At 40.1% G+C, this 16,154-nt stretch overlaps 1 protein-coding gene and 1 long non-coding RNA gene across 3 annotated transcripts in view; one reads left to right on the top strand and one right to left on the bottom strand.

Moving 5' to 3' along the window:
• NOD1 (nucleotide binding oligomerization domain containing 1) overlaps positions 1-16,154 on the bottom strand; it is a 30,018-nt gene that overhangs the window by 13,626 nt on the left and 238 nt on the right. Inside the window, exons 2-6 of one of the 2 annotated variants that reach the window (XM_019508822.1) lie at positions 11,656-11,752; positions 10,002-10,340; positions 7,230-7,404; positions 3,373-5,176; positions 754-837 (exon numbers count right to left, since the gene is read on the bottom strand). In XM_019508822.1, the coding sequence (XP_019364367.1) occupies positions 754-837; positions 3,373-5,176; positions 7,230-7,404; positions 10,002-10,232 (2,294 nt within the window). In that variant the 5' untranslated portion in view covers positions 10,233-10,340; positions 11,656-11,752. The remainder of the gene's footprint in view (positions 1-753; positions 838-3,372; positions 5,177-7,229; positions 7,405-10,001; positions 10,341-11,655; positions 11,753-16,154) is intronic. The other variant, XM_019508823.1, reaches the window with a different exon arrangement.
• The window catches only part of LOC109291732, a 16,616-nt gene continuing 2,225 nt past the window's right edge, over positions 1,764-16,154 (top strand). Inside the window, exons 1-2 of the long non-coding RNA XR_002095937.1 lie at positions 1,764-1,773; positions 12,460-12,465. This is a non-coding gene — a long non-coding RNA (uncharacterized LOC109291732). The remainder of the gene's footprint in view (positions 1,774-12,459; positions 12,466-16,154) is intronic.

The following is a 16,154-nucleotide window of genomic DNA, read 5'->3' as shown; positions in this document are numbered from 1 at the left end:
TTTTTTTTTTTTTTTTTTTTTTTAAATAATGTCTTGTCTTGGTTAATATAGTTAACTGTGCTAGTCTGAAGTCAAGTAGAAGGCAGGGTAAATTTACACCTTCTAGACTAATCAAAGTAGATATTTTATGTGTGTACACGCACACACACGCATATATAAAATATCTACTTTGGTTGATCTATAAGGTGTAAATCTACCCTGCCTTCTATTTGACTTCAGACTAACATGGTTTAACTATGTGCCTCTGTACAAAAGGAGCCAATAAAATGGCAGTTCAAAATGTCACATGTCTGTTCCCCCTTTCTTTTCTAAGCCATCTCTGTTTTATATCACAGCAACAAGTGACTTCATTAGAAGCAGATAAAGCCCAAGGAGATCATGTACGAGCTGTGAAGTTGGGCCCATCCACACTGCCTAAAAACTAAACGATGGTCTGCACTGTATTTCAGGGATTGTTTTGGTGATAAGTGGGAGACCACCCTGCGATCAGGGGAGGCAGAAGAGGGTCTTCTGTGTAAAGTAACAGCTCCCCTCCTGAGGTTATGTCATATTTCTAATGACAGCTGCCTTTCGGTGCTCTCTGCTGTGACACAAAATACTGCCTGCAGTGCCTGACACGCTCAGGTTCAATAAATTAATGAAGCTGCTTGGGTTTTCTGCCTGTCTTTGTGGTCCCAAGGTGCTACTGTTGTAAGATCATTGCTGTATAAATGTAATAATACTCCATTTCTTCAATTCCCAGTGGATACATACCCCAAGTAAGACACAATCTTGTACTTGGAGAGTTCTTCGTACAGCACTCTTACTCCATGATCTGTGATCTGATTAACACTCAGCCTAAAAAAAGGTAAAAGAAAACAGATGCTTGGTCAGTACAAATTACATGGTGTTCACCACCTACACAACATTTTATGCCCTGCTTTCTGTACATTAATCATTCAGAGAAGTGGACAGTTTACTCTGACATTTAACAGAGAGAATTATGCCATGCATTAAAGATATTGATGAGTATGTGACCTCAGATTTTTACCTTTCACCTAAAAACTCCCACTCTCTTACCCAATGCTCTGGACACTGCCCTGAAAAAAGTCATGCTATAGATTGACACATCCCATCCTCCCACTTGATTGTGATTAAAAAGGCAGGTATTCTATTTGATGACTCAGCTGGTCCTTAATCTTCTCTCATTCCTTATCCCTGCCTGTACTCCAAGGAAGGCCTGGAGAAAGAAGTGAACATGCATTTAAGTGCAACTAAATTTAATGAGCATTAAGCAATTTTGGCAGGTGTCTACACAAGCAGAGACTTGGCACTAAAGTTGGTGCCAACTCCCTACAGCCCTGACATGTGCCCGTAGTGGCTGGCACATCTACACGTATGTTAATGTGCTTTAACTAATCACGCCTAAATTTGATACCTGCATTTGCATGATTAGCCTAATTTCGTCATTTTTAATGTACATTAAGGGTATGTATGTGTAGACAAGCACCTGTGATGCACATTAAATTAGGCTAATATACATTAATACATCTCGTGTAGACGTGCCCATAGTACAATATCCTTCAGACTGTGATAGGCTCTAGGTTGACCAAGGCTGTAAAGAGAGAAGACTGAATAACAGGACTGGAGTCCCGCAGGAAAATTCAAACATTTCAAATCGTGTGTTTATCTTAAACTGGGACAAACAAATGGAAATTGATTAAGCAAAATATTCAGTTCCATAAGGTCAAAATATTTTGTTTTGATTTTTATATTAGAAAATATTTTGATTCTGTTGAAATGGAAGATTTTGATCTTATCTAAATTGATATGTTCCAGGGAAACTTTGAATGTTACCAATCTTTTTTTTTTTTTTTTTTTTATAGGAAAACTGTTCAGCTGAAAGATTTGCAAGCAGTCCTAATTGCAAACAAGCTCTACAGTCAAGGATCTGTTTATGGAGAAATACCTCTCACCTGCTTGTTCATTCTGAGTTGGTGTCTTAACTGCTCTGAAATACGTTGGTAGGGAAAGGAAATCTGGCTTTACTTCTATATATCAGAGCCTTCTGCTTTGGAAGTGACTGGTCAGGCAATTAACTTTTCTCATTACACAATACATTTTCTATCCCATAGGAGCTAGGCACTGGAAATGAAACACCGTGAGCCAAGATACACCAAGCTAACAAAAAGCACTATGACAGGGCAGTCTAATGCTGAGTGGTGTTGTTTCTGTACTTTTCAACACCTGCATGTAGTAAGATTGGGTAAGCCCATGTGACTGATGGAGTCAGAAAGATTGTCCTGACTTATATGTTTCTCCCTTTTGTTTTATGCTATGGGAGTGATTTTCAACCTGTGGTCCATGGACCCCTGTGGGTCTGCAGACTGTCTAAGGAGTCTGCAAAAGATGACTATCAAAGTATGTGAATACCCACACTTACAATGATCAATCAAAAGTAAGGGAATACCCACACTTACAATTCAAAGGGGTCCACACCTCCTTTCAAAATTTCCAAAGGGGTATGCACCTCCAATCAACATTTTTAGGGGTCCTCAAATGCAAAAAGGTTGAAAATTACTGTGCTATGGCATTTTTCCTCCAATTCCTTCTTTTGGGAACTGAGCTACATTGTTTTACAAATTAGTCAGAGGAGGCAGAGTCTAACAGCCCTGGCTTATTCCTCAAGGGCAGGTGAGGTTTACAGAAAAAAGCAGAGGCTATGGCCAATTAGAAGCAACAGATCCAGTGAAAAACGAACTCTCCTGAGTTTCAGGGAATTAAAAAAAATGCTAGAAGATACTGACCTTCTGCCACAGACTATCAAGGCAGTCAAAGACTGTGAGAGGATGGAATGCTACAGGACTACAGGCTGAGGAGTGTGAATTGTAACCTTAGCGCTTCATTTTAGGTGCCTCTGCTTTTCTCCTTCAAAGGAGTGCAAATAAAGTTTTTACTGGACCTTTGAGAGAGAAGCAGCTGTGACTGATTTTTTGAAAGACAGACTTGAGAGGAACCTAACCAAAACCACTGGCCTAAGCACTTTAAGCTTTTCTGGTGGTTTTGATTTTTCGTTCTTTTTTTTTTTTTGCGATTTGGATTTTCAAATCAAACCTCCTCCCTATGGTTGACTATTCACTGACTCAGCAAAGACCCCCAAGGATATGAAATGGGCAAACTATGGGCTGATCAAAATTTGGCTTTATGAACCTATCTCCAGTTAGGCTTCTGCTTTTGAAAGAGGCTTCTGAAAACAGATCTTAACATCTGAAAGCATTTTATTTCTAGGAGCACTGACACTAGCACAATCACACTTCAAAGAATTTCTGTAAGGTTAATACTTGTGCTGTACAACAGACCGCAGAGAAGCTATTTCTTGGCACAGAACCCTACCTGATCACCAGAAGCTTGCTAAAGCAAGGAAGCAGTTGTCTAACTCCATAGTCATTGATGTTGTTGTTGTCTAGATCGAGAGCTAGATGCTTTTGGAAATGATGCACAATGAAGGAAATGGCACTGCAGTCAGCTGAATAGGCATTGCAGTAAGTGAGTTTGATGTAATTGGCTCGCATGTCTTTAGCAGCCAGCTTCCCCACTTTTTCACTTTGAGTCTCATAAATGCACCGCAGCATCCAAACAAAATTGGGTGTAACCTGAACTTGCTTATAGTTTGCAAGCCTCGATCGTGTCAGGCCCTTCATATGAGATTTCATGCTTTCTGAGAGATATGTTAAAAGAGCATTTCTTTTCCTCTTAATGGCCATAGGTGAGACTAAATGTCTCAAGATCTTCTGTCTAGCTTTGGAAAGCAGACCACAGAGGAAAAGGTTGGTGAAGTGAAAGTGTTCATTGTTTCGGAAAGGATCTTCTCTTATTGGCCGATTATTGAACCATGGAATAGGGAGGCAGGTAAATTGGGTAGTCTCGAGGGTGGAGCATTCATTAAAAAACTTCAATAACTCTTTTGTACCCACTTTCTCTTCAGTGATTAGGAAAAAAGCTGTGAAAAAAGACTGGAGGGTCAAGTGTAGGAACTCATAAGAGGACTGGTCTCCACAGCCTGCATAGTTGTGAACTGTCCTGAGGAATCCCAACTGCAAATCCTCTTCCAATACGTTCACAGCCATGACCTCCTCATGCTCAAAGACAAAGAGAGACTTCTCCATTCCCTGATAGGCTATTCTACCCAAAGACAGCAGGGTTTCCTTTTTTGACCTGAATGTCTCCACTTGGCTCCTGGTGTTCTTCTTCAGCAAATCTGTTTTCAGAGTTCGGTTCAAGTGGACTTCAGTCATGAGCAAAAACACATCCGTCAATGTAACAGAGTAATCTGGAAGCTCATGGATGTCAAACATGGAATGCAAATGTTCATAGCATTTAAAAATAATCCAACAAAACAAAGGTACTGAACACAAACTACAGAGATTGGGGTTAGCTTCTAGATGATTCAGTACCAATGTTTGGCGCCCCTCATCTTTGAAAAACATCTTAGTGTATGCCTTCAAGTTTTTGCTGGAGAAGCCTCGGAGCAATACTTTCTTCCTAATAATGTTTTGATGGACCTCAGTCCCAGTCCTTGCTGTGAGAATTTTCCTTGATCCTTTCAAAAGCTTTCCTCTAAGAAGACTCACCAACAGGGCGAGTGGGTGGATAGGTTCACTGGGTGAGCAGATCTCAGGAATGCTGTTTACGTCAAAGTCAGAATAGATCTCATCAAACCCATCAAACGTGAAGAGGACTGCGTGAGGGAACTGCAGGATGTGGTTGAATACCTCCTCTTGGTCCTGGTCTGGGTAACAGTTGTATTTGAACAGAAGATCTTTCAGACTGATAGTTTCATTCTCCTTAAAGCAGCTAAACATCCTGCACCGGAACCGGAAAAAATATTTGGCACCAACATCCAACTCTCCTCGGGCCCAAAGACTTTGCATTTTTTGCAGCAAAATGGATTTTCCAATTCCTGCATCACCAAAGACACAGATGGTCTCTCCATCTTCATTAATCAGCCCAGTTTTATCATCAAACAGGGCTTCTAAGCAGTTCACATTGCCAAGACTCTCATTGGCATAACTGACCAGCTCCATGATATTATCAGAGTAGATTTCCTCCAGCAGCATCTCCTCCTTCTGAGCATATGACATGACAAACTTTGTGTCTCTTCCCAATTCATACTTGAGTTTCTGACGGTACCTGCTAACTAAAAAAGGGAATGAATTATTATTAAAAGCAGTCAGGTCCAATACTTCATTAAATACAAAGCATCCTGCCATGCTTGAGAATTAAGACAGACTTACAGGCCACAGAAGCTCAACTGCTTCTAGTTCACAGGTAAGTAGTTAGCATAATAAAAAATTGTTTTGCTGAAGGCTACAGCTAACTCCCTTCTACCTCCTACCAGCTATATGCTTAGCATTCTTTTTTTTTTTTTTTGCATCTACCTTGAGCAAAGAGAAGTAGTTAGCTGTGTTAGTCTGAAGTCAAGCAGAAGGCAGGGCAGAATTACACCTTTTAGAGTAATTCAGAGATGCACAAGCTTTTGTAAGGCACAGCTCATTTTGTCAGGTCTACCAGATTCAGCCCAGGGTGAGTTTGACATGCCTGCAGTATTTGGGTAGCTACAATTTACCCATCTAAATTCTTCTTTAAGTTTTATTGAACTAGTTAATATTCACTCCTTGCCTTGTTGTTATGATTTCTATGTGTAAAACACATAGCTCAGGCTCTAGAAACTTCACACTATTGTGCAGCATGGCTGTTGGTAGTGTTGCAAAGGGCTCTTCACTTCAGGTGGGGAGAGGGGTGGAGTGATTTCTGTATTTATGCCACCTGGGAAATGTTCCAGTTCTCACATTTAAAAGAACAGACATACATAAATGTCCTGCTTAATAAATCAGCAGTCTGTCACTCTACAACAAACAGTCACCACAAAGATACTGCACTATGTAAAAAGCTAGTCAATATTAGACTTAAATGCGAGACTGATGCTCTAGTTTAAAAATGGCCTTGAGATTCAGGGGAGAAAAAGTGAAATGAGACAGACACCTCTTCAACTAAATCAATGCGACTGTAATTTAATACTGTAGATGACCTGCAGATGGAGCTTACAAAGACACAACACTTTCATCTATGAGCTGAGCATTTCTATATTTTTTTTCTTTGGCTGTGGCTGCATGGACCCTACAGAAATACCTATGTTTCTTCCTATTCCATGTTAAAAATGGTGATCTTACATATAGGTTGCTCTATGTTCTTATTGCACCATTCCTGATTGGAACATCCAGCCTGTAAGGATAATTTAGATGCCATGCTGTTTTAAAAGTACAGGCTGACTGATTACTCAAGCCCCTCTTTACAACCCCAGAATGTTTACCTTAAAAAGAACTGAGACAAAGTAGTTGAGGATGCTCATGCTTAAAAAATGTCTGCTGTTACCACTGGATTAAAAGGAAAGCTTTAATTCACTTGAAAGTGCTGATACTACAGAGCACAGTGCACTGTAGCTGCTCCATCTGGCCTCCAGTAGAACATTCTGACATTGTTCCTCTCTTTACACTAACATTAGTATTTTAATTTCTCTTAATTCACCTCAAACTGATCACTTCATCACAAACTGATCACCACTTTTGGAATGGTGTAACTGCACTATTGAAATCTCTATCATATGGCTGGCTATTGCTAATCATCTTGGGGGAGGCTTGCAAACTTCTGAGAAAAGGGGCTATTGTGTCATTCATCCATCTTCGGACCCTCATGGTTCTACCATGTTTTGGGGTCTGAAACGGAGACTGCCTTAACTTAGGCAGAAGAGAGGACTGTCCAAGTCACAGCAGCTGGTCTTGGCACTATTCAGGGTCTCCCATAGTTCTAAGGACCTTCTTGCTTCATATTCCCTTCACTGAGGAATGATGGGACCTGTATCTGGAAGTATATAGCTATACTAAGTGCTGTCCTCACCAAGATAATTTCCAGCAACTGCATATGGGTCTTTAGCCCACATTCAGCCCTGCACAGTAACAGCAGAGCTGAAAAATCTCACCACATACTCCCTATACTGAAAACCAGAGGGTTATATCTCTGGTTACACATTTTTTTAAAGCTTGATTTTGACAGATAAAATAATTAAGAGCAAAGAATGAAAATAATCAACATACAGGTTAATTAAGTTACTGTTCATGCATGAATTGAGTTTACTGGAGAAATGTTTTTTCCATGGAACTGACTTGCATACAAGACCTTACATGACTACCTACCTGGATCTGTATTTACAACCAATTTACTCTGAATATTCTCAGAAGGCTGAAACCTTATTTCATCCAACCAGGGCTGAAGCTCATGATAAGCATCAGTGACTTTCTGCAGGGTATAGATGAAGTATTCTGAAACTTCTTCTCCCTTGCTTTGAACCAGATCCAGAATTTTACGAACCTGAAGGAAGACCAAGTGAAATGTTAGTAATATGCAGAGTTTGCTATCTGTTACATTTACAGAATGCTTTGAGGCCCTTCAGCACTGGAGATAGGACTTGAAAAAGAAAACTTGAGTCCACCTTAAAAATTTCAATTCAAAATCTGGACCTTCAACATCCCAAAGTTCAGTGTGTTTGGATGATGTAGCTAGATTTGGGCTGTTACAGAGAGTCTGGACCTGGAGCTCTGATTTCAATCTCAGTCCTTAATTACAGATGTTAATTACAGAGATGAATGGGTCTGTACTGTGGAGCAGCAAAGCAGCTTCTAGGCCTGGTTGGGCACCACAGACTAGGGAAGGAAATTTTAAATCCTCCCCAGCTTAAAGTGAAATTAGAAAACAGATTTCTGGCCTTCAGACTTGGCCCTTCAAAATGTGAGGTTCAGCTGTGGTGTACATCAGACCCTAGCCTGCTCTGCAGTATAGGAGGTGAAAGGCTTCTCCAAGACTGAATATAGAGTCAAACATGAGCATTCTTCCCTCCAAGCAGACTAGTTCAGTGCTTCAAGGCTACAAGAAAAAACAGGCTATGCTGGATTCCCAACTCACCCAGAAGCCACAGATTTAATGCTCACACCTGTTAGCAAAAAGGACTGACTCCAACTGACAGCTGGAAACGAATGATGGAGGACTTGTTCCAGAGGGTACTTGATGGATAATCTTTATATTAGCATACGGCTGACCTGCCATTCTTAAGATAACCACATGCCAACCCTTCTAGTCTCATCTTCAAGCAACTGTAGATTTGCAGTGTGGGTAGGTATAAGGGCAAGGTACAGTCTGACTTTTGTGCAACCAGCGTATGAGGACCTTAGTTCAAGTGCCCCTAGAAAGTACAGCAGTCCCTCTGAGTACTTCTTGGATTGGATTCTGTTCCTGCTCAAGAAACTGACCTAGCCAAAGGCGTAAATTCTTCAGTAGGCAAATTCCTCAAGCTTTCAAATTCCTCAAGTTTCTGGAGATAGCTGCTTTTGTCTGCCATGATCTTAGTGAAGAAGAAAGTACACTGTGGACACCAAAAAGATGATAGCTTTTTTGTTTTTCTTTGGACAGGTGATTTAAAGCAAAGACTGCTCTGTAACCTAACTCACAGCTTTTTAGAGAGGTTCACAAAAATCTCCTTTTCAGCTAATATTGTAAAGTGCATGCTGCCTCTGCTGACAGCCTGTCTTGTTACAATGGCAAGATGACCATAAAGATTGTCATTTTTCAGCTCTCAGCTTTTTTTACTACACAGATAAGCACTGTTATTAAAACTTTCATTATTCAAGAAGACTGATTATGCTAGGGGAAGTCTGTAAATTGATGAAGGCCAGGGCTCTGAGCATTTTATGGTTTATGTACCTCTGGCTGTGTTTTGAAATTTCTAAGCTGCGTAACTGGTTTATCAGGGAAATCAGAGCCAGGTGTTGTTTTAAAACAATGTCTCCATTATAAAAGGGAAAACTGCCTGAACTGATCTTTTTCCTCTAATGGAAGACTTAGAATTCCAAGAAGTTTTTAGGTTTGTCCCCAGTAGAAAACAACACTAAAGCCAAAATGTATCAGAATATCAAAGTTTTTCCTAAGTTCACAAAGGAGGATATGGAATGAAACTCCTCTCTTTACAAAGAGAAGTACTACACAGGTGGAAAATAATTACAATTTTAAAATAAATGCCTCCCCCTTAAAACTAGGATCAACTTTTCATATGTCCCATGTTATGGTGAAATAAGATGGTTTCTTGGTTTAGTATTCTGCATGGTAATTAAACAGCAAGACTTTAAAGGTGTGCATTTAAAACGCCTTAACATCATAGATTTTTAGAAATAAATTTCATAGATTTTTTAAAATAAAAATTGCTAAAAAAAAATAGATCTCCAGGGATAATGTAGCAGTTGCTTGAGGGTACAACTCAAAGGCTACCATGGATTTTAATGGGAACTGGATCACACCTTAAGGAACACTGTGTCCTGCCTAGAGCAAAGTTCACAACTGTGAAAGTTTACATAGACCACCTCAGCAATGACCCTACTCATTGGAAGGAAAATGTGAGTGGAGGAAAGACTGAGTCAGTTGCCTCATCCACAGAACAGCCTGCCAACAGGAAGGCCAATTAGTTCCAGCGCTGGCAGGGATACTTGTGACAGATATTTCTCTCCAGGGGAGGCTGGACTGGATATATCAAATATAATTTAAATCTAAGAGGGAAAGTTGCCAGATGTACTTAAGCCTATGGGATTTTACAAGGCTAATAAAAAGCTTGAGCTAAACAGTAGTAGGCAACTTCCAATCTTTCTGGATCATGGTGTATGCACAAGAGGTCACCAGGACCTTCAATGTATGCACCTAGGCTGGAGTATGGAGGAGTGGAGACTGCCAGACTTTCCATCCCTTCTTTTAGACCATTGAGACAACATCCAAAGGCCAAACCAGGTCTAGACCTTCAGTGCCTTGACAGCTGTAGTTACACAAAGGTCTGGGAATTGAATCTGGGTTTCCCATGGGGTAGACAAGGATTCTACCACTGAACCACAACAGTAAGTATGAGCTAAATAATGAAATAAGAAAAATACCTTATCTGTTTGAGTTGGAAACTGTGCAGCAATCTCAGCGTCTTCATTTGAGAAGTATTCATTCTTAATCAAGTTGTCAATCAAACACTGGGTGTTTCGGATACTGGTGACTAAATGTTCTCGATGTATTTTCAGCAAGTTAATGAATGATGGAGGACTTGTTCCTGAGGGTACTTGTTGGATAATTTTTATATTAGCATATGGCTCACCTGCCATTCTTAAGATAACCATATGCCAAGCCTTCTAGTCTCATCTTCAAGCAACTGGAGATTTGCAGTGTGAAATCAGGATTGGAGTTGAATTCAGGTCAAACATCAACTGTCCTTCATGCTATTGGACCTATGACAGTAAGTGTTCAACAACAAATAAAAAATTAAATACTATGAGACTTGTCCCTCCAATACCAAATGAATTTCCAGTCTGTTAACAGAAAGCTTGCTAATTTCACCATGCAAAACAATACTGACATCCTACCCAAGCAAGCTTCAGGGGAAAGGTTATTTATTGTTTAATGCTAAGAAAAGGATACAAAGTGGTCTGTGATACAGCAGCTGTCCTCTAGTCTGCTATGCATTCAGCTTATGTCCACCTTATTAGACATTCTTGGCGCACAATTCTAGATTTCATAAAATGAAATAAAATAATACTGCATAGTAGGCAGTTACTTCTCACAGATCAGTTTATTACAGTATGTTAAGAGTCTCTCTAAAATGCTGTCAGTAGTGATTAATTATGCCTGGAGGGCATCATAACTCAAGTTCATTAATATCACTTAGCATCAGATCCATCTCAGTCTGCAAAAAAAGAATTTGCACGCAAGCAGCCATGTACTATAGCTGTCAATTTGAACAGTTTGCAAGTATTAGTTTCTCCCTGGCCCAGCTGCACCCACCGAGGGCATGTCTACACGTTCATTAATGCACCGTAATTAAGGCGCATTAAGTTTAGTACCGGTAATAACAGTTACTAACTTAATGCAACGTAACGTAATTGGTGCTACTGCGCAGGAGCACCAGCGCACACTTTTTTGTGATGCTAATGTGCAGTAGACTAATTCTGCTCTGCATTAGCACTCTTTTTGCCTGCTGTGCTAATGTGCAGTAGAATTAGTTTACTGCGCATTTAGCATCTTGTGTAGAAATGCCCCTGGAAACACAATATGATCACTAACACAACTCAGTGAACTCCATGCCAAAGATAAAATCCTGTTACAGAATAAAAATCTTCCTTGCTGTTATAGTAGATGCTGCCTCTAGGAAATTAAGAGCTGTACGTGGCAGCATCCATGAGATCAGCCTGTACACATGCATCAATACATGTTACACGTCCTAGTCTTACACTGATGGAGCTGACAGCCCTCCTCACCTGGCTAAATTATTGGTATTTTCCTTGATCACAGTGGAAAATGATGAGCCTCAGTAAGAACAAATGCCCTGGGATAACATGATTGGTTTTTCTGGATGCCTAATGACAGCTAATGTAGCCATGCAAGAACAGACACAAATCTAAATTGTAGTTAAAGAGAATTATGAAGTACATTTAAGTACCTTTTAGATATAAGTGCTGTACCTAGATTTAACTTAATATCTAAGAAGTCTTATGAGATCACAATCAGATGAATTTATAGTATCAACTGAGAAACTGTTAATTAAACCTGCATTGTGTACCATAACTATGCTTCATAGGATGAAAAGCCCAATGTGAAACCTAGATGCAGTTGTTCAGTGACATTTCTATAACTGCAGTAATCTCTGTAAAAAAACAAAGCCAGTGTTGCGTCTTCAAATCATTTGTAATTCCCTGAGCCGTTTGACATACAGAAAAGCTTTTTTTATAAGTTCCTGCTCTTTTTCATCTAAAATATAACTAAACTCTCATGCACACTTGGGCATTTGCCCTAGCAATTAGCTGCCACCAGACTACATTTTGCATTTCCGCACCAGAAGTGGCCAGTTGCACCAATGCAGCTTGACTGTCTGAAGCTGTGATTTGAAATGCTGCAGCTTAATGTGAGTTTGCCTATCTATACTAAGGACTACATTTTCAAATGGTGCACATGGACTTCAAGGGACCAAACTGGTGACTCACTAGTTTGCACTGCTCTGAATCTGGCCCAAACAGTTTATACTGCTCTATCTGTACCAGGAACTGGCCATCAATAGCTGAAAACAGGGCAAATCTGTAACATGGTTTAGAGCAGGCCAGAACATGACAAATTCCTTTGACTGACTGCAGTGAAACCAAGCAGGCTAACTAACTTTCTACCCACGTAAGTGATCTGCATCTACAAGACACCATTTATTCATTAAACCATTTATATTATTCATTCAGCAGGGGTGGCTGGTTTCTGACTCACTTGGCTTTCTAGAAGTTGCAGTGCCTTTTCTCTTTGTCAGAAGCCTATTTTATAATTCTCTGAACCACAATGACTAGACAGTTTCTAAACTGCCACCCTGAGGTTTCTGTCTTATTTAAAGAGAAACTGTCACCTCAAAATATATAGTTCATTCTCTTCTAAGGTATTACATCTGGGTTTCTCTGCTCATTTTTGTTTTTCTAGAACCTCACTTTCCTATTGTTTCTCCCACTTCTGTGAAAGACTCATGCAAACTCCCTCTAGCTGACTACACAAAGCATTGTCACGTGCAAAACAGGCCAAGAATTAGGAAGCAATGTGCTTTTCTTTCTACTTGTTTCGATTCTTGTAAACTTAAGTGGCTGCTTGTAACAGGAAGAACATTTTCAGGCATACAGAATTTAAGTTGAATTCTACATTTAAAGAAAAAAAATCAGCCTACATTCCACACATCATGGGCAAATGAAAAGAGAAAAAAAAGATACATGAACACAAGATTATTTTCTTGAAAAGAAAACATAATTAAAAGGACAGAAGTACTCAGGAGAAGAGAGAAATACTGCATTGTTTCTGCCAGAGTCTAATTCAGTACAGAACCTGGTTCATGTTGAAAGATACCCAAGTTCATATATGGGTTTTCTTTCTCACTTTTCTCCATCTCTACTTGTGGCATGGAAGTGGAGTGGTAGGTGTGGGAAGGACAGAGAAGTATGAGGCACAAGAATGCTAGGCTGAGCTTACATAGAAAGACAATCATATCAGCCTCTATATGTAATTATCTGAATGTTTAATATATTTTGTATGATCTAACAGACACTTCTAGACTAGATCTGGCCATATAATCCGGAAATCATCAAGAGGCTCTGGTCTAAAAAAAAAAAGAAAAAAAAGTAATGGTTATATATGGCTTGCTAAAACTCAGTAAGCGGCCCTCCACTCAAAATAATTGTGTGCCCCTGCACTATGATGACATAGTGTCAGCAGGCACAAACCAGCTGCTACACTGCCATAGCGATGCGCTCCCTTGGTATACTTCCAAAGTATTAAATGATGGTGTAGTAACAATGGCACCATAGTGGCACGTGTAGATGCAACCCTTGTGAAGGGAATTTACAAGAGTAGGTAAAAACGATACATTTGAGAGGCATACGAATACACACACACACCTGCATTAAAGGTTTGAGCATCGTGCTTCAAGAAAGATGTGGGCAAACTGGAGAGTTCAGAGGATAGCAACACGAAAATAATTCTTAGTAGGCTAGAAAGATATGAAGAAAAGCTGGAAGAACGGATCTTATTTTGTGCAAAGGAGAGAGGACTCAAGGGGATTTGACAATAACCTTCAACTACAAAAAAGACTGTTATTAAGAGGAAGGTGATCAAATATTCTGTGTCCACAGGGGACAGGATAAGAAGTAATGAGCTTAAGCTGCAGCAAGGGACATTTACGTTAGATATGAGGAAAACCTTTTTAATTCTAAAATTCTAATGAATTTTAATTCTAAAATTCAATTAAGTTTAATTCATTCTAATTTTAATTTTTAACTCTTTTAAGTTTAATTCTAAAACATTACCTAGAGAGATTCTGGAGTCTCCATCACTGGAACTTTTTAAATGCACGTTAGACAAACATTTGTCTGGGATAGTTTAGACAAAGATGATCTTGATTTGGGAAGAGCGTGCATTAGATGATTTCTTGAGGCCTATTTTTCTCTGGTTCTAAGTTTTACTGAAAACTGATGCTACAAAAGTCCTAGAGATGAGAGAAAATTGGTTTTACTTTTATAACAATGCATTAGCAGAATCTATCCAAAGCCCTGTGATTTACAAAAAAAAAATGTTGTGTCTGTGAGTGAAACAAATTTATTTCATCCAGGTTTACAATCTCAGTGTAACAATTATAATCAGTAATGCTTATGTCAACCAATATTTTAAGAGCCATATGCTAATCATACACAGATGTTAATGCACAATAGCTCCTATGGTTTCACTGGAGTTACTTTGCCTTTACTCCTGCATAACCTGCATAACTAAGACAATCTTTCCTCTGCGGTGTTTTTCCCCCTATCTCTCTGCCATTTTTTAAATTGCAGTAAGCTTTTTTAATTGAGAAGCAACAGATGTACAAGAACTCAGAGAAGAAATTAATTATGCTCACTGGCAGATTGATGGTCCGTGCTGTTTTTAAGGTACACCTTTCTATACAAATGGCTAGTGATTTTCATTTATAGTTTTGTGTTCTTGTTCATGTATCTTCTCCTTATTTGGATTTGCCATTAGATTCCCCACTACTGCTCTCTTTTCAAACAGAAATTCATTAATTCCAGGTTTGACTGAAGTGGCAAATCTGAGTCATTAAAGAGCTCCAGTGTAGGCTTCCTGATACTCCTTTTATGGTTTTCCAAAAGCTCTTGCCATATATCAGAATGGGCTGCTACAAAAAACAAAGAAAAATAGTCTTCATCTTACCCTTAATGAAGAATTTTTCTCTGTGGTTTTACTGGATCAATATTCCGGTCTTTCTAATAAAGGAGCTAGTATTCTCTCTTTATTATTTTAATTGGTGAATGATGTAGTCAAGAGTGCAAAATGTCTGTTTTGTGCTGTCAGGATTTTTTTCAGGATAAATTTCCATGCTTGGTATCTGTTCACGATTGGAACAAGATTAATTCTTGCCAGGAATTATTTGAGGAGAAGAGTGGGGAACAGCTCCCAGCACACTGGAACTCTGATTGGAGCCTTTAGGCAGGGCTGCCTGCTGATCCTTAGAGCATCGACATAATCCGGAGGTGAGAAGAGGCAAAAAGCCTTGTGCCTTTTTTACGTTTGCATAGTTCTGCTGACTTCTATGTCTGTCCTCATATTCATTGAACAGGGCATATAGGCCTAAACTGTATTAGTATGTAAATCAGATTGAATAGATGGATTTACAGTTGAGCCCGAGTCTGGCTTTATTCTGTTTCTCTTAGTGGATTGAAAAGAAAACGCATTCACACTCACCCAATGTCTCTCCAACTAGGAGAGCAGGGGGAAAGGTTCAGATTACTTTTTAGGTTAGTGCAGGGGTGGGCAAAATGCAGCCTGGGGGCCAGAAGCAGCCTGCCAGGCCATTCTATCTGGCCCATGGGGCCCCTAAAAAATTTAGAAAATTAGTATTAATCTGCTCTGGGGTGCCTCTCATGAAGCCCTCGATGGCTTGCCAAAACTCAATAAACAGCCCTTTGCCCAAAATAATTGCCCGCCCCTGGGTTAAAGTTACCCCTATTTTTCTCTGGCTGCTTGGTTTAACTCTCTACCTAGACACTGCCTGATACATTTTTGAAGCCCTGTGTAAGAGCAGATGAGTCATGGGATAATTTTCTGGGAAAAGGGTGCGCCTCTCATTGAAGCAACCCGAAATCCCCCACTTGCAATCTGCAGGCAAGCTGGGCCCCTCCATGCACAAAGTGCAAATAAAGCCAAGAGCAAGAGCCCCAGTTGCAAGCAAGATTCATCTTGAATCTGGACAGTGGGCATCATATCGCTCTGATCGACCCCTCGCCTCCGCAGGCCTGTTTTCCTTAGTTTTGGGGAGGCTGACTAAATGTGGACGTGCAGCATGACCGTGACAGCAGACGTCAGGGGATCACTTTGTTCACTTTTCTATGTTTTCATTCCCAAAGTTGGGTGCGTGCTGCCTTTCCTCAGGGCCCTGCTGCCCCCCCCACACCTGCCCTCCTGCCTCCCTTGGCTCCTCTCAGAGGGGCTGGGCCCATCTGGGCTTTCCCAGGGCCCCAGCCTTGCCCGGTCCTTTTGCC

The sequence above is a fragment of the Gavialis gangeticus genome, unplaced genomic scaffold (assembly GCF_001723915.1).
Source record: "Gavialis gangeticus isolate Ggan-Ray unplaced genomic scaffold, GavGan_comp1, whole genome shotgun sequence".
NCBI lineage: Eukaryota > Metazoa > Chordata > Crocodylia > Gavialidae > Gavialis > Gavialis gangeticus.
The sequence above is the reverse complement of the archived record's forward strand: the minus strand, read 5'-3'. Positions and strand labels throughout refer to the sequence as shown.